At 43.2% G+C, this 18,993-nt stretch overlaps 1 protein-coding gene across 1 annotated transcript; it reads left to right on the top strand.

The window, feature by feature from the left end:
* The first annotated feature begins 1 nt into the window (after position 1).
* On the top strand, positions 2 to 17,700 carry LOC123856089 (zinc finger protein 677-like). Its single transcript, XM_064581764.1, has 4 exons — positions 2 to 91; positions 4,375 to 4,467; positions 7,597 to 7,762; positions 14,554 to 17,700. Exons 2-4 carry the CDS (start codon positions 4,453 to 4,455, stop codon positions 16,464 to 16,466), a joined length of 2,094 nt encoding a protein of 697 aa, XP_064437834.1. The 5' UTR covers positions 2 to 91; positions 4,375 to 4,452; the 3' UTR covers positions 16,467 to 17,700.
* Positions 17,701 to 18,993: the final 1,293 nt, after the last annotated feature.

The raw sequence follows: 18,993 nt of genomic DNA, 5'->3' as shown, positions 1-18,993 counted from the left end.
CACCGTCCACGGCCCGTCCCCCCGCCCCCGCAGCACGCCGCGCAGGCGCAGTACCCTGCAGACCCGGAAGCTGAGGGAAGGGCACAGTCAGGTGAGTCGGTGTCAGATTTTTGGTTCAACAGTGGCCTTTGTGGGACCCGACCCTCGCCCCAGGGCTCCGATCCGCAACCCGGACTTTGGGGTTGCCTCATAGATAAAACCGCTCCCGCGCCCAATGATTCCCGGCAGCACCGTCAGATATTGCAGGCCTGGGAGCTCCGCTGCGGGTCCGGGGGTCCACGTCTTTTTCGAGTTAAAGTTGCCGAGGCGCGTAACCGCCCTCCGTCCAGGTAGACAGCGATTGCGGACTTTTCCCTCTGAAAACCCTTCCAGGACTCCCGCCACGCTCCGGCCCTTTCCGCCTCTCAGCCACGCTGTGTGAGTCTTCCCTCGGTGGCCCCCAGGGCGGAGGCGCTCGTGCAGACCCCGACGCCCCATCTCCGTGGCCTCGGGGCTCTGCAGGCACCGACCCTCCCCTGACGCCCCCTCCACCTACGCGACCTCCGGAGCCGGCCCTCCTTGCCTACTTTGTACTCACCGCCCCAGGGGTTTGTTCCGCACAAACCACATGCTTCTGCTTGTCATCGTGTGTTTCCATTCCTGAAGCCCTACTGGAAAAGTGTTCTTCCCAGGCAAAGAACGTTTTTGTCCCATACCTGTGAGTGTGAGGGTGTGGGGCGAAGCAGAGACAGTCTGACGGAGAACGAGAAAGACTACGTGTGAGAGAAAGGAAGGAAGAGAGGGTAGAACTGGGCAGAGCAGGTGGATGTGGAGAGACAGTAAGAGTGGAGCGAACCAGGGCGCCTGGGTGGCTCAGTTGGTTGAGCGACTGCCTTCGGCTCAGGTCATGATCCTGGAGTCCCGGGATCGAGTCCCGCATCGGGCTCCCTGCTCGGCGGGGAGTCTGCTTCGTCCTCTGACCCTATCCCCTCTCATGTGTTCTCTCTCTCTCTCAAATAAATAAAATAAAAAATCTTAAAAAAAAAAAAAAGAGTGGAGTGAACCAGAGAAAAGTAGAGGGAGAAGAAAATAGAGAAATCTAGATTAAAAGGTATCTCCAGAGGTGAAGGGTAGCACACTGGACGAGACAGACCTTAACCGGGGACAGGAGTGGGATAGCAAGGAGCAGATACATCAGACTGAGATTGTGGGGGAAGGAATAGAAGAATTGGAGCCGTGACAGCCAGACAGAGGTGGTGCTGGGACAGAAAGGGGGGCAGTGGGTGACAGCAGATGGACAAACAGCAAGGAAGGGATCCCCTGGCTGTAATCCCTTCATTGGCTTCCTGTTGCCCTCAGGACAAAAATCCAGACCCCACTGTAGGGCTACAGCAGAGAGCTCTGGAGGTGGGGTGACTCTCCAGAGTTGGTCCAATTTGAGGGAAGGAGCAGGCTTCTCTTTCCTGCATTGACCAGACATTGGACACTGGCTGCCCAGCCAGGTGCTGCGATGAAGAGGCCACTGCTCCCTTTAGCTGAGTCAGTTTACAAGGAGGGAGTGAGCTGTCTAGTTGTCAGCAGCCAAACTGACAGCTGTGGGGCAGTTTGTGCCTGAATCCTGAGGGGTGGATCCAAGAAGCCCCATCTGGTGTTTATGTGGTTGACTTCTGTGGGGTCTCTTAGGACCCATAAGGGGTTGAAGGGAAAGTGTCACCATTTGGGTGGTAATCTGTAGTGGTTTTGGTCGGGGATCTCATTATTACAAGCAAAGCATTACTGAAAGTATCACACGTGTTTTGTGGGCTACAAATGACATTTTGGGGCATTTCATTAGTAGATACCTGAGTCTTGCTGGAGTATGTACATCATGTCAGACATTACTCTTATATTATGACATTATGGAGATATCTGAGTTTAGATAGTCTCCAAGAAGGAACATATCGGATCCTGGGGTGGTGGGTGTCTTCCTGCCAAAACGAAAGATTGATGTAAGGAACACAGTGTGGGATTCTTCGGCAGTGTATAGGTGATTAGGAGGTTCTGTCCTTTAATAATGTGGGGTGTCCACTGGGATTGTAGAACAAACACGATGGGAACTTGCAGGAGTGTCTGAGTCAAGAAGGGAGGCAGTGGGGGACTGGGGCCCAGGTGGTGGGTGTTTTCACTGGGGCAGGCTTGCTGGAAGTGGGTCTATGGGAACAGCAGCGAGGGGCGGTAAGGTCGAACAGTACAACAGTCTCAGGATCTTTTGCACACTGCCACTGCTCATCAATTCTTACCTTACCTCTAGGCAGTTACTTTGTTCACCATATACATATGGTAATGTCTCATCTTAAAAAGAATCCACAAAAATAAAGAGCCTTTTACTACATTCTCGCCTCTTTAAAATAAAACATCCTCTATTAGCTACATTTCCCACTCTGGTAATTGCTCTTTCTTATGCTCCATTTCAGAGCAGAATACACTAAACACATGCTTATACTCTGCTTTAGATCTTGCTTCCAGTTGTGTTTTTTTTTTTTTTTTAAGATTTTATTTATTTATTCGAGAGAGAGAGAAGAGTGCATGGGCAGGGGGAAGGGCAGAAGGAGAGGGAGAAACAGACTCCCCACTGAGCAGGGAGCATTACGTGGGGCTCAATCCTAGGACCCTGGGATCATGACCTCAGCCAAAGGCAGACACTTAACCGACTGAACCACCCAGGCACCCCCAGTTCTCACTTTCATATCCACCATGCCGCTGAGACTTTCCATGTCTGAGTCACTGGGGACCTCCCCACTTCTCAGTCCAGGAATTGGTGTGCTCTTACCACGCTGGTCCTAGCTATAGCGAGCTGGGCTCCCTCTTCCTGAAGCACTTTCTCTTGGCTTCCACATCACACTACTTTTTTAAAAGTAAATCTGTCTTCCAGTTACCTGTTTTAATTTTCTTCTCCCTGTTCATGTGTCTATTTCCTGTGCCTGTTTCCCCTAACTCCCTGGTCTCTGTGGAAGCACCCCTAGGCTTAGTCCCTGAACCCCTTCTCTTCTGTCTCCACCTCCTGCCTTTCCACGTCACTCCATCTCACGACTTTGAACACTGATGTCTCCTTTCACTGCTCCACCCAGACCTCCAGACCTCTTCCCTGAAACCAGGGTCCTGTATCCAGCTGCCTCAACATCTCTGCTGGGACAACAGTCTGGCGCCTTCACCTTAATATGTCCAGCAGTGACCCCCCAAACTCCTCCAAAAGTGTCCCCTGCAGTCTGCCTCCGCATATAGGGCGACCCTGTATTTCCTGCAGCCTAGCTGGGCATCTTGGCATGTTTGCAAAGTATACAAGACCCATTACTTATTAGTGTTTTAACTTAGGACAAAAGAAATAAAAATCAGATGTTTTCTCAAAATGGGTAAGGGAATACATGGTTTCCAGAAGTCTTCTCAGGTATAGGGGGAAAGCTTGAAGAATTCTAATCTGCTTTGGAACTTTCTGATCTGCTTCCTTTAATACTCTCTGATCTTACCTCCTCCACCTCTCCTCCACTCACCTGGCTCCAGCCATAGAGGCCTCCCTGCCCTTTCCGGAGCCCAAAATGCCACTACCTCAGGGTCTTCACATGCGTGTCCTGCCTAGAAGTCTCTGGCCTCTCACATGCAGGTGGCGAAGTCTCTTCTTGCCTTGGGTCTTTGTTCTGATACCACCCCTCAGTGGCTGCCTTCTCTGGCTTCTGTCCTCCCACCACCACTCCCTTTAACATTCCATCTACTCCCTCACCCTCAGTTCTGGTCCCTTTTGCCTGCTCTGCATATTTCTTTCTGCTCCTTCCCCTTCCACTGGCTGGATACTCATGACAGCAAGGCCCCAGGGGTGAGCAGAGCCAGAAGGTGGGAGGTGTGCTGGGCTGGCCTCCTGAGTGCGCTGCAGCCAGCCTCACACTGGATTGCAGATACCGCTCTGGTGGCCCTCCCAGAGAGTCCCCTTCCAGTGGTCAAGGGGGGATAGGGCCCAGCCTCAGTACCAGTTGAAGTGTCCCAGGTGCTTCTGATGTGTATCCAGCATTGAGCACCAAGGCTCTGGTCCTCTGTTTCTGAGGGAGAGGGGAGGGGGCCCTGCTCTGCGTGGGTGTGATCAGGGCGGGTCTGTGACCTGGAGGGGAACGTCGGGTCCAGCCCAGGTCCCCACTGCTGCAGTTGCGGGGGGGGCTTCACCAGGGTGGGAGCCAGTTGTGAAGAAAGGGGTGGGGACACTCACTTGTTGGTGTCTGGAGCAGGTCACTGTCCCTGAGCCCCCCTCCTGTGGCAGTGGGCAGCAGAGGACTGTCGTTGCCACACGGAGAGGTCTCCCTGTGGGACGTTGTGCTGCAGGAAGGACGTAGATTGATTCTAAGCATTAAACTGCAGATTCTTGATCCTTAGGATTGAATTCTCAAGACTGATCTTGTCTGAGGAAGAAGCAGCTTAGAGGAGGAGGAAGAGGAAAGGAGGGAGTCAGGAATGGCTGTTTGTCAGGTAAAGTCATATTCTTGGTTGACTTTCTCTCTTCTCATTCCTGCTGTGCCCTTGTTGGACTCGCTGATCTTCTCTGAAGTGTCCCGCCTGAGCTGTGTCTGTCCACATTCCCCCAGGTCTTCCCTCAGTCCCTCTCCTCTCCACTTAGATTGCATCTCATGGTGACCCAGTGACGTGGAGCCTTTGAGGAGCCCCCCTTCGCCCCCCCACCCCGGGCGCATCCTGATGGGCTTTACACCAGGCGTGGATTGGAGACAGGTGTGGGTGGGCCCCGTGGTGTCAGTATGGTTGGGCAGCAGGGATTGTTTTAGGGGCCACATCTGGATGCACTGTCAGCTCTCTGTAGCCAGGATCAAAGAAGCTACTTGTGGGAGTCATGTATTAATGTGTAAGAATAGTTGGAAAATTCTGGAAAACAAGCTCGATAAGAGGAAATCAGCTCTGCCTGACTTTATAATGCATTCAGAGCTAAACAAGTGAACCATGGTGTTTCTGGTTCTAAAATACTAATGATTTAGAATAAAGTTCAGAAGTAGGTATCAATAGGATTTTTTTCCTCCATAATTGGCTTTAAAATATGGAATCAACCTAAATAGCCAACAGTAAGAGGTTTTAAAAATCATTCTCAGCACATCTGTCCCACATTGACCATGGCATTCCTGTAGCAACTCTTGTGCAGCAGATGTTCTAGGTAAAAATGGTCGCAATGTAGCCAAGATGTGTAGCATAGAACTTACTCTTTGCCCTCAGAGATGCTGTAGCCAAATTCTGGTTCCACCATTATTTTTAAGTATTATATCTCTTTTATTTCCAAAATCTCATGTATGCATAGATGTATTGATTGACTGATTAAACTAACAAAGCAGCAGCTTAGGCACTAAGATGTAACAGGAAGGGGACGCCCCTCCCTGTCGTGTCCTCCCCCATTTGTGTCTCAGTGGGGAACCACTGTTGTCAGTTCTGTGGCAAGAGTCAGTCCAAACCTTGTAAAAATGCATTTACACATTGTTATAAAATTTTAGAAGAAACTCCTCAATGAAGTTTGTTGTAACATTTTATTCTGCAAGTTTAAAAAATGTACACAGCATGTCTAGAGGTTGTTTTCCTGTTAATAAACACAGACATAGCTTGCTCTTCAATCCTCACTGGAGCATTTTCTTAGTGAAGACACGTGGGACTTTCCCATTTCTCACTGATACAAAGAATGCCACAGTGGCTGTGTATGAGCAGACCGACCTCTCTGCAGATGTCTGAGGATTTCTCTTGACCTGTGATTACCGGGTTAAGGACAGTGCATTATACAAGGACAGATTCTGTCCGATGTGGTCTCCTAAAGCTGCAAAGTACCCTGTCCCAAAACAACACGTGAGATTCCCACCTCCCCCCCTTCCCCGCCCCATGTAAGCAAAACTTGGTACCATAATCTCTTTGTGTTTTGAAAATTGCGGGGGAAAGGACAATCCCTTGTATTTCCATTTTCTACCTACTTGTAACTTTCATTATTTTTGTGGAATAAAACATGGTTTTTCATATTTTGCTGTTTTCCTTTGATATATTTTTAGGAGCAATCTTTTTTTTTTTTTTTTTAAGATTTTATTTATTTATTTGAGAGAGAGAATGAGATAGAGGGCATGAGAGGGGGGAGGGTCAGAGAGAGAGGCAGACTCCCCGCTGAGCAGGGAGCCCGACGTGGGACTTGATCCCGGGACTCCAGGATCATGACCTGAGCCGAAGGCAGTCGCTTAACCAACTGAGCCACCCAGGTGCCCCATTTTTAGGAGCAATCTTATATTTTGTAGTTTAATTCTTTACATACAGGCTTGTGTCTTTCTTATATTATCAGTGTTTTGCAGTGAAACCTAAATCCTTCTTGCCCTCTGCTTTCTGATCTTACTTTGGAAGACCTCACCTAGCATAATCTCAAAGTACTGTGTTCCATTTAGTACTCCTTTGTTTAAAATAATCTCTTTGATTTGGCTTTTTTTTTTTTTTTTTGATTTGGCTTTTTAGTGTATGTCTCGTAGCTATTTATTTCATTGATTGAAAAATTTCATGTAACACACACACATTAACAGGTTCCTGTGTCATTTGGCAAGGCTCTCCATTTTTTCTTCTCAAAATTATTTCTCCTCAACATGATGGAGATTTTTTTTTCCTTTTAAGTCCCACGTTTCTTCTGCATTTGAATTGCTTTGAATTTCTAAATCACTGAGGTCTTTATGTCACCACATCTTCCAGTAAGAATTACGCTTGTCAGTCTTTGATGTCTTTGTTCTGTCTTTCAGTAAAGTTTTCTCTTCACATAGGCTGGGAAATGTCTTGCAAATAGAGGTCCCGGTACAACTGCTAATGGGAAGGGGTGACTCGCCACCTGGTCGGGCCTCAGGCATACCATGCAGTGCTGACTGGCAGGAACCTGGCTGGCCCACGGGCCTCAGTCTCACCTGTGGTGGAAATGCTGCCAGTGCTCACTATGGATTGTGATGCTTGGTGGAATGGTCTTGCTCAATAACAGGTTTTTAAATGTCCAGTTTGCCATGATTTTTAATCATCCAGTATTTCTTCCAAGAGCTGCTGTGATCAATCTGTGTCCTACTTAATCTGTTAAATTAACGTACAACATTAGTGAAGTTCCTCCTCATGAATTGGGGTTTCTTTTTTTAGTAGAATAAACTCCATTTGGCTAATCAACTCCATAATGGTTTAATGTCTGACTTTAAATGGAAACATGTAATTTGTATTTTTGCAGATCATTTGTCACACCTGAAGATGCCTCTTGTGCTCTAGATCCTCTAGGTGTGTAGAACTGTCACTAGTGTGGAGAACATAATATCCATGTCCACATAAACAACCGTGTGTTGGACATTTTTCATTTATATAGTTCTTTTATTTTCCACAAAAATGGGAAATCTATAGTGTTTTAGTAGATCTGATATCCTCTGATGGAAAAACATAATAAAACAAAATTAGGGATATATAAATTGCTCACAGTTATCTATTCTTGCTCAAAATGATGTCCAAACATTCATTTCAGTTGAATCAATCCTGACATCCCTTTCCTGCTCACATTTTGTGTGAACATGAGAATTCTCCCCAAGGTTCCTTGGTGAAATGTGTTTTTCATTTCAGGGACGCATGACATTCAGGGATGTGGCCATAGAATTCTCTCAGGAGGAGTGGGAGTGCCTGGACCCTGCTCAGAGGGCCTTGTACAGGGACGTGATGGTGGAGAACTACAGGAACCTGGTCTCCCTGGGTGAGGATAATGTTCCTCCAGAAGTCGGGATCTGCCCCAGTGAGTCTCTTAGGAGCCCCTGCTCTGCTTGACTGAGATTGAGGCCCTGTACCTTCTGAAATGAAAAAGTTTATGAGGCAGCATCTAGACCTTCACCTCCTCCTTTCTTCAGATGATCTTCCCACTCCATCCTAGATTAGTGACGCTTCCAGAAGCTAAGTAACAACAAAACCTTATGGCAAACTTTATTTTTTTTAATTTATTTTTTAAAATGTTTTATTTATTTATTCATGAGAGTCACAGAGAGAGAGAGAGAGGCAGAGGGAGAAGCAGGCTCCCCGCTGAGCAGGGAGCCTGATGCGGGACTCGATCCCAGGACCCTGGGATCATGACCTGAGCTGAAGGCAGACACTTAACCATCCAAGCCACCCAGGCACCCCCGTTATGGCAAACTTTAAAAAAATATCTGATTCTAGATCCACTTTTATCCCTGTACTTTTGACTCAGTAGTTCTTGGAAGAGAGCTGGATATCTATGCTTTAAAAACATCCCTTAAGCATTCAGGAGAGACTGAACAAGTTTGTGAAAAATTTTTTCTAGACACATCTGTAACATCCTCTCTCCTCAGTTGAACAAAGGGCTGGAATTTTATTCTGGAAAAGACACAGCACATCATGTTCCTTTTTTTTTATAAGCAGGAATCCCTCTTCCTGACTTGAATATCATCTTTATTTTGGAGCAAGGGAAAGAGCCCCAGACTGTGGAGAGCAAGGTTAAAACAGTGAAAAAGCCCAGTGGGTGGGAAGACAGGCAAGAGTTCAGAAGGGCAGAGAGTGTTAATAGTGTTTGGGCCACTTTCTCCCAGTGGGAGAGTTTTTCCTTCTTACTAGCTCTTAGAGGAAAGTTTATTTCCCTTCCCCTTGTCACTCCCTTCTGCAGACATGTGGAAGTGCATCCTCCCAACCTCTAGCTCATGCAAAGACCAAAGCAAAATCTTTATCATGACCTGTGGCCCTCTGTTATATGCCCTTATGACCTTTTTTTTTTTTAAGATTTTTAAGTAATCTCTACACCCAGTGTGGGGCTCAAACCTAAACCCAGAGATCAGGAGTTGCATGCTCTACACCCGGAGCCCCATGCCCCTATGACTTCTTTGGTCCCTTGACCTTAAGGAGCACTGGGAGGCTGGTTTTAAGGGGTCCTCTTTCTTCCTTAGCCTCTTCCCATTCTCGTTCCCATTCCACACGGGTCAGAGTTGAAGCCTCCCCAGTCCTGGCACCAGGCCTTTTCCAGGATCCATCCCATTCTGTGTACTTGGGAGACCTTCTTCTCGGGTTGGAAAACATCAGCATCTGGGGCCCAAGAGCTCTCTGCCTCTTCAGGCCCCCCAGCCGTTTCTTCAGTTCTGCTTTTGCCGCACATTGGAGAGAGGGTCTAACCGGGGAGTGGGGTGGGTCTCTCGATCCACCAGTAACACTGCTTTCTCTCAGCAGGGGTATAAGCATGTCCACACCACACTGTGCTGTAAGCTTTGCTATGTTGTGGTTTTATTTCTTTTCTCTCAAAGTATTTTCTAATTTCCCTTGTGATACCTTTTTTGACCCATTGGTTTAAGAGAGTTTAAAAATTTTCACGTATTTTTTAGCTTTCCAGTCTTACTTCAGTTCTTCATTTTCTAGTTTTGTTCTTTTGTGGAGAAAATAATTTGTATGATTTCACTCTTTTTCAATTTGTTGAGACTTGCTTCATGGACTAATATATGGTCTGTCCGGGAGAATGTTTCACACGCACGTAGAGAAGAATGTATTTTGCTCTTACTGGGTGCAGTACTCGACATATGTCTGTCAGTACTCATTGGTTTATAGTCGGGCTAAAATCATCTGTGTCCTTACTGAACTTCTGTCTAGCTGTACTCTCCATTTTTGAAAGTGAGTTCTGCAAGTCTCCAAACACTATTCTAGAACTATTTTTATTTCTCCCTTCAATTCTATAAATGTTTCATATATTTTGGGGTTCGCTTGTGTATATGTTCATATTTGTAATTCCTTAATGAGTTATCCTTTTAAGTATATATTGTCCTTTGTCTCATAAAAATTTTTAAAGTATATTTTGTCTCATAGTACAGCCACTGGGAAATGAAAAAATTCATTAGATTCACTATATTGCATTACCCTAGACCTGAACCCACAATATGTCCTAGGTATTATATGAAAACTTGGCTCCTCTATATTCTGTCCTTCTCTCCTGTTACTGTCATAAAATTATATCTCTATATATTGTGTACCATCAACGTAGATTAATTTTTATTTTATTATGTCATGTTAGTCATCATACAATAAATCATTAGTTTTTGATGTAGTGATTCACGATTCACTGTTTTCATATAACACCCAGTGCTCCATGCAGTTCGTGCCCTCCTTAATACCCATCACTGGGCTAACCCATCCCCCCACCCCCCTCCCCTCTAAAACCCTCAGATTGTTCCTCAGAGTCCATAGTTGCTCTCATGGTTCATCTCTCCCTCCGATTTCCCCCCCCGCTTCATTTTTCCCTCCCTTCACCTATGGTCCTCCGGACTATTCCTTACGTTCCACAAATAAGTGAAACCATATGATAATTTACTTTCTCTGCTTGACTTATTTCACTCAGCATAATCTCCTCCAGTCCCATCCATGTTGATGTAGAAGTTGGGTATTCATCCTTTCTGATGGCTGAGTAATATTCCATTGTATATATGGACCACATCTTCTTTATCCATTCATCTGTTGAAGGGCATCTCAGCTCTTTCCAGTTTGGCTATTGCGGACATTGCTGCTGTGAACGTTGGGGTGCATATGGCCCTTCTTTTCACTATATCTGTGTCTTTGGGGCATCAATGTAGATTTAAAATTAGTTTTGTTGGGCGCCTGGGTGGCTCAGTTGGTTAAGCGACTGCCTTCGGCTCAGGTCATGATCCTGGAGTCCCGGGATCGAGTCCCACATCGGGCTCCCTGCTCAGTGGGGGGTCTGCTTCTCCCTCTGACCCTCTTCCCTCTCGTGCTGTCTCTCATTGTCTCTCTCGCAAATAAATAAAATCTTAAAAAATAAATAAATAAATAATAAAATAATAAAATTAGCTTTGTTTTTTAAATCAATAGGGAAAAAGAGGAATGACAAACCAAAAATACATTAATACTAACCTTATACACACCTATGTACTGTCTTTATTACTGTTCCTTATTTCTTGATGTGGATTCGAGTTATTGTCTCTTCCTTCATTTTAGCCTGAGACATTCATTCCCTTTACCATTTTTGTTGGACTGGTCTACTAGCAAGGGACTCTCCGTTTTTGTGTTTTTTTTCTGGCAATGTTTTAAATTATCCTCTATTTTGAAGGATAGTTTTGAAGTATATAGAATTCGTAGTAGACTGTTAATTATCTTTAGCCCTATGAAAATGTCATCCCATTGCCTTCTTGTCCATATGGTTTCTGATGTGAAATCAGTAGGTAGTTTTATTGAGGATCTTTTACCAAAAGAACTGCCCATTGCTGCTTTCAGGATTCTGTGTCTTTGGCTCTTGACAGTTTGATTATGAAGTGTTTCACTGTGGGCTTCATTCAGTTTACCTCACTCGGGGCTTGCCAAACTCCTTGGATACATAGGTTTGTGTATTTCATCAAATTTGGGAATTTTTCTGCCTTATTAGTTCAAATATTTTTTTCTGCCCACTTCATTCTGTCCTTTCTGGGATTCCCATTATCTTTGTTGGTACACTTGAAGGTATCCCACAGGTCTCTTGTTCTCCATTCATTTTTCTTCATTCTTTTTTCTTTCTCCTGCTAAGATTGGATAATCTCAGTTGACTTAATCTTCAGGTTTCTTAGTTCTTTCTTCTGCCTGTTGAGTTTGGTGTTAAACTCCTTTAGGGCTTTTCCATTTTAGTTTTTGTACTTTTCAGCTCCAGAATTTTTTTTTGGGTTCCTTTTTATAATTTCTGTCTCTTTGTTGATTCTCTATTTTGGGAAATATTGTTCTTATTGTTTCCTTTGGTTCATTGCACATGGTTTCGTTTTAGTTCTTTCAGCATATTTAAAATAGTGACTTAAATTCTTTATCTAGCAAAGTCCAATATCTGGGCTTCCTCAGGAAAATTTTTGTTAAATTGCTTTTTTTCCTGCATGAGAGCTATACATCATTGTTAGTTTGCATGCCTCATAATTTTTTTCTTTAAAGCTAAACATTTTGAATATTATGACAACTCTGGAAGTCACATTCTCCTCCACCCACACCCTCATCCCAGCATTAGATGTTGCTGCTTACTGTAGTTGTTTTGTTTAGTAATTTTTTGGAGTTGATTTGTGAAGTCTGTATTCTTTGTCATGTGTGGCCACTCAGGTCTCTGGTTAGCTTAGTGGTCAGGTAGTGATTTAACACAGAACTTCTCAAACACCTGGAATCAGAAAAACCAAAAAGCAAAAAACTCCTAGTCTTTGTAAATAGATTCTGTATGTTTGGGAATATCTGAAACTCAGCTTGGCAATTTACAGCGATGCCTTAGCCTTTACCTTCTGCTTTTGCTGAGCCTGAAGGTTAGCAGGAGGTGAGGCATAGGGCTGCCTCATATGTTTTCTGAGCATTGATCCAGCCCTGAGCATGTGCATGACTTGGATTCCTAGGAACGTGTGGCAGCCTTTCAAAGTCCTTATTCCCCAAAGCATTTCACTCCCCAGCCCTTATTCCCTGGCTTTTCAGTTTGTCTGCTTTTTGCCCCAAGTGTCATCTGGTAATACATTTGCCTTTAAACGTGCTTGTCAAATGCTGCCCGCCCCCCACCCCCCAGCCCTATAGCACCTCTTGAATTAATAAGAAGCAAAGTAAAGGTAAAACTTTTTGAGCCAGTTTTTCAGTGAGCCACCAGGCAGGTCAAAGTAAAAGCCACAGTTCTTAGAGAATCAAGTCTTTTCTGCCACTTTCAGTACAGGAGACCTATACCAGGAACATGGGCTGCCCCTATGCTGGAGAGAATGGGATTGGGCCAGGGGAAGTTAAAATATCAGAAGCTCTTCAACTGAGATCAGCTGCCTGTTTCTTAAATATCTACATGTTTGCTGTAAACCTTTGTTTAGTTTCCAGAATTCCGATAAAGTTGATTCTGACAGTTTTTGCCAACTTACTTGCTGTTTTTGTGGAGAGATGCACTTATGATACTCAGTGATTTTCATGCTGTTACTTTTACCCAGTTTTTTTTTTTTTTTAAAGATTTTATTTATTTGAGACAGAGAGAATGAGAGACAGAGAGCATGAGAGGGAGGAGGGGCAGAGGGAGAAGCAGACTCCCTGCTGAGCAGGGAGCCCGATGCGGGACTCGATCCAGGGACTCCAGGATCATGACCTGAGCCGAAGGCAGTCGCTTAACCAACTGAGCCACCCAGGCGCCCCTACCCAGTTCTTTATAATACTATCTGAAAACTGGTATTTCAGAAGCCAGTGGACATGTGTGTAACTTAGACTGCTAGGAATATGTGAGAGCTTTTCTTAACATATTTTCCAATTCTCATCATGTGTGCTCTTTCTGGACTCTAAGTCCTTTCTCTTGTGCTTAAGTGAGAAATCATTAGAATTCCACAGTCTATAATTTTGTGTAATTGTGGTTACTTATTATTTACCTGTTGGGACTTACCTTGGTTTAGTTAAAAAATTTCATTTAATAACTTGTCATTTACAGATTATGGATTTTAGCATCTAGTTTGGAATATGACTGCAATTCACCAATTGTTAATGTTCCAAAATGCCTATTCTGCATAGAGTATAGATAGCTTTAGAGTAGATATTCAGAATATTTTGTTATTCCAATGATGTTGTATTAAATTCTTCTTGATTTTCCTATTACCCCTTTAGTTTTAGAATTCATAATTTCCGTGTATTTAGCTTATTAATTAAAAAAAAAAATTTTTTTTTTAAGTAATCTCTACACCCAACATGGGGCTCAAACTTACAACCCTGGTATGTCACATGCTCTACTGACTGAGCCAGCCAGGCACCCCTCATTAATTTTTTAAATGGATTATTTGTCCAAAAAAAATCTTATTACTTCATATATAGCTGCGCTTCAGCATTTGCATATAATAATTATGCCGTAAATATGCATTTGTATAATATGTTTCCTTTTTTTTTTTTTAAAGGGGGGGTAGGGGTAAGGGGGAGAGAGAGAGAAACCCAAGCAGTCTCCATGCTGAGCCCTTTGTGGGGCTCGATCTCACGACTCTGAGATCACGACCTTAGCCCAAATTAAGAGACACGTAATCAACTGTACAACCCAGACCCCTCAATATCTGTTTTCTTTTCAATATGAGACACCCATTTGTCTACTGCCAATTGGTGTGTGTTTTGGTGTGGTGGTCAAAGAATACCCTTTCTTGCAGAACTTATGTAAATTTACATAGTATGAATGATTTGGTCATAGGGTGTTTAAAAACAGGTTTACAGGGGTACCTGGGTGGCTTAGCTAAGTGTCTGACTCTTGATTTTGGCTCAGGTCATGATCTCAGGGTTGTGAGATTGAGCCCCACATTGGGCTCCGTGCTGGGTGTGGAGCCTGCTTAAGATTCTCTGTATCTCTCCCTCTGCCCCTCCTTCTGCTACCCTCTGCCCCTCTAAAACAAAAAACAAAAACAGAGAAAGAAAGTAGGTTTCCCTTAAAATAATTTGAAATACATGTCATCTTTTATTAAAGGATTCTATTCACTTTGCATTCTTAAACATTTGCAGACTTTGGTTGAGAAGTTATTATCTCTTCAATATATTACTTTTAGTGTAATATCCATTTTGCAACTCTACTTACTGAAGACTATGGTTTTCTATATCTTTCAGAAAGCTCTGCTAGATTCATGATCAAGGAATTACTACCAAAGAAAGAAATTAGTAACAGAGAATTATGCCAACCAGTGGTCTTGGGAAGACATGAAAGCCATGGCCTTGAGGATTTTGACTTCAGGGAAGTTTGGGGAAATATGTATGAATTTGAGAGTAAGTGTGGATATGAAGAAAGAAATTCCAAAGGAGTGCTTGTGACAGGTACTGTAAATCTCCCTGGTAGAAAAGATAAACAAGACAGCAAATCCTGGATTAATTTACCGATAAAGCAGAGTGTTTCTTTAAGAAAAAGTGCATATCAAAATTTTAAACAAGGGAAGTCATTAGTAAAAAATTTGTTAAAAATAAAAAATAATATAGTCTATGCAGGAAATAAGTATACAAAATGTTTTGAAAATAGAATTGGATTAAGCTTTCAGTCACATCTGGTTGAACTGCAGAGACTTCAAACTGAGGAGAAAATTAATGAATGTGATCAAGTTGAGAAGTCTGTCAAAACTTGTTCTTCAGTTTTGCCACTTCAAAGATTTCTTCCTAGTGTCAAAACCAACCTTTGTAATAAATATGGAAGGGTTTTTATGTTTCCTTCATTGTTCACACAGCACCAGAAAACAAAAATTAGAGAAAAACCATACAAATGTAATGAGTGTGGAAAGACTTTTAGCCATCATTCAGTCCTTACTAGTCATCAGAGAATTCATTCTGAGCAGAGACCTTACAAATGTAATGAGTGTGGTAAAGCCTTTAAGCAGTTCTCAAACCTCACAAGACATCAGAGAATCCATACGGGAGAGAAACCGTATAAATGTAATATCTGTGATAAGGTCTTTAATCAAAATTCCCACCTTACAAATCATTGGAGAATTCATACTGGAGAAAAACCATACAAATGTCATGAATGTGGTAAGGCTTTTATCAAATGTTCAGATCTCTGGCGTCATGAGAGAATTCATACTGGAGAGAAACCTTACAAATGTAATGAATGTGGTAAGGGTTTTACCAAACGTTCATATCTTTGGGATCATGAGAGAATTCATACTGGAGAGAAACCATACAAATGTATTGAATGTGGCAAGGTTTTTAGGCAGTGGTCTACCCTCAGGATTCACCGAAGAATTCATACTGGTGAGAAACCTTATAAGTGTAATGAGTGTGGCAAGGCTTTTAAGCAATGCTCACACCTCACTAAGCATCAGAATGTACATCCTGGAGAGAAGCCACACAAATGTACTATGTGCACCAAGGCTTTTATCCACATTTCAAGCCTTATGAAACATCAGAAAATCCATTCTGGAGAAAAACTATACAAATGTAATGAATGTGGTAAGGCTTTTATCCAAAGCTCAAGTCTTGTGGAACATCAGAGAATTCATACTGGTGAGAAACCTCACAAATGTAATGAATGTGGCAAAGCCTTTACTGTGCGTTCAAGCCTAACTAAACATAAAAAAAAACATACTGGTGAGAAACCTTATAAATGTAATGAATGTGATAAAACATATACACAACTTATACACCTTACTAGACATCAGAAAATACATAGTGAAAAGAAACATTATGAATCTAGCATACGTGATGATGCTTTTATTCAAAGCTCAAGCTTGGGGGATCATCAGAGAATTCATGGAAGAGAGAAACCTTACAGATGTCATGAGTGTGGCAAATCCTTTAACTGGTGTTCACGCCTTACTCGACATCAGAGAACCCATACTGGAGAGAAGCCATATAAATGTAATGTGTGTGGCAAGGCCTTTAGTCAAAATTCAAACCTTACAATTCATCAGAGAATTCATACTGGAGAGAAACCTTACAAGTGTAATGAGTGTGGCAAAGCCTTTAAGCAGTATTCAAGCCTCATAAGACATCAGAATATACATCCTGGAGAGAAACCACACAAATGTGTGTGGTAAGGCTTTTATCAAAGTTCACACCTTTGGGGTCATGAGGGAATGCATCCTAGAAAGAAGCCATACAAATGTATTGAATGTGGCAAGGCCTTTCGACGATGGTCTGACCTCAGGATTCACCAAAGAATTCATGCTGAAGAGGAACCTTAGAAATGTAATGAATGGCATAAATCAATTAACCGTTTTTCACAATACGCTATATATACATCAGAGAATTTTTTTTTTAATTTTTTAATTTATTTGCGAGAGAGAATGAGAGACAGAGAGCATGAGAGGGAGGAGGGTCAGAGGGAGAAGCAGACTCCCTGCTGAGCAGGGAGCCCGATGTGGGACTCGATCCCGGGACTCCAGGATCATGATCTGAGCCGAAGGCAGTCGCTTGACCAACTGAGGCACCCAGGCGCCCTACATCAGAGAATTTTTACTAGGGAGAACTAGTCCAAGATTAGTCAACCTCAGATGTTAAATTCTTCACAGTAAGTAAAAGTCAAAATCATTTTAAGACTCAAGAGATGAGTGTCAGTGGAGCAAGGAGAGCTTTAGGAATGTAACATTTCTTTTAAAAATACTTCTATTACTTGAGGTTCCTTGAAAGGCCTACATCACTATTGATGTCTTTTGATCTGAAGTTTGGAATTTGTTGATGTTATACCTTCATTACATGTTTTTCATGTGTTACCATGATGGTCTCTGGGAGCAGATCAGTAAGATAAAGGGCCTACTTTATTAAATGGGAATCATTCACATCGATATATCCTGAAGGAACACTGAATTTTAACATACAGTGTTTTGTGGAATTGAATGAGTACACAGGTTGGGCAGAGAATATATGTAAAAGAATGATGTAAATAATATGTTCAGGATCCCTTTTACAGATTTGTCTTTATAACAGAGGGCCACGGATTATCAGAAACCACTGCTCTGCCAGAGGAGCATGAAACAGCAGGCTTTGAGATTGAGAGACAGATTTTCATGATAGGTTAGTAGGGATTGCTTATGTGATAGAAATAATGGAGAAATGATGGTCATCCTCTCCCTTTAATGAAGATAGTGGTTGTATATCAAAGATGAGTGAACAGTTAGTCTTATTTTGGGGAACTAAAGAGCAGTTATCAGAAGAACTTAATCAAAACAACCAGAATACAGTGTACAGGTATAGTATTCCCGTTTAACCACTACACTGATGCTGTTTTACTCAGAATGTATCATACTTATGTTTTAAGTAATAAAATTTAAACATTTTTTTCAAAACTCTAAATGAATCATGTTTGTTTTCTTCTATCAGATCAAGACTATAGTTTCATTACAGTACTTCGTAACAAACAGTAATAGTACATCTTCAGGCTGTCAAGAGAGGTATCTGCAACAATTTTTGTCCATGACGGAACCAAACAACATACAATTTTATGAATGTGTACTCATCATTTACTTGAGTTATTCTCGCCATAGTCTGCTCCTTGGATATGTATGTGGCTGTGATTAAAATACCACAGCAGTGTAACTTTAGACTCTCCCTCTAAACATCTGAAGCACAATTCATGAATACGCACCTGATATTTCCACATGCCCTTTGTTATGCCTACATGAGACCCATGACTTGCAGTGGCCTTGATTTACATGAAGGTGTGTGTGTATAATTTTTTTAAAAAATATTTCATTAAGTAATCTCTACACCCAACATGGGCCTGAACTCATAATCCCAAGATCAGAGTCACATGCTTTACTGACTGAGCCAGCCAGGTGCCCAGAGGCAAATATATTATGCATATGAAAAGTGTTAGGAAATAAAAGAAAATTTCAGGAATAGAGAGAAGATATGAGCAGTCCTCCCCGCCCCCATCTTGTAGCTTTCATTAGAGTAACTTGGAAAGAGCACTGATTGAGGCTCTCCTTAAGAATGAACATATATGAGGAGGAGGAGCAAGATGGTGGAGTAGGAGACCTAAATTTCGTCTGGTCCCAGGAATTCAGCTAGATAGGGATCAAACCATTCTGAACACCTATGAACTCAACAGGAGATTGAAGAAAAGAATAGCAGCAACTCTGAACAGAAAAGCAACCACTTTCTGGAAGGTAGGACGTGCGGAGAAGTGAATCCGAGGCGATATTCAGGAGGATAGACGGCTGGGGAGGTGGCCTCCGTCGGCCGCTACCAGCAAGTGATAGAGCCACGGAGCACAAAATCAGAAATTTTAGAAGTCGGCTCTGCTGAGGGACGTCGCTCCAGTGGCTAAGCAGGGGGGTGAAACCCTTGCGGGATAGTGTGGTCTCAGGACCCTTGGGGTCACAGAAAGACCGGAGGTGCCTGAGTGCGGCAGAGCTCCCAGGTATTGGAGTGGGGAAGCAAGCTGCAGAGACGGAGTCGAGGCATGGGTTCTCAGCTCGGGGTTGCCATAAACCATGATCCGCAGCACAGTCAGGCCACTGCTCCTCCAGCAGGGACCCAACAAGCGGCAGATCCGGGGAGACTCCCCTTCTTCCCCCGGGAGGAGCGGCACGGGAGCGCACCGCAGGGATCTGCTGGGTTTGG

Source organism: Mirounga angustirostris, unplaced genomic scaffold, assembly GCF_029215605.1.
Source record: "Mirounga angustirostris isolate CCGP_5_RB_7025 unplaced genomic scaffold, mMirAng1.0.hap1 SCAF_16, whole genome shotgun sequence".
In the NCBI taxonomy this organism is placed as follows: Eukaryota; Metazoa; Chordata; class Mammalia; order Carnivora; family Phocidae; genus Mirounga; species Mirounga angustirostris.
Note: the sequence above shows the minus strand (reverse complement) of the source record. Positions and strands in the feature narration are given on the sequence as shown.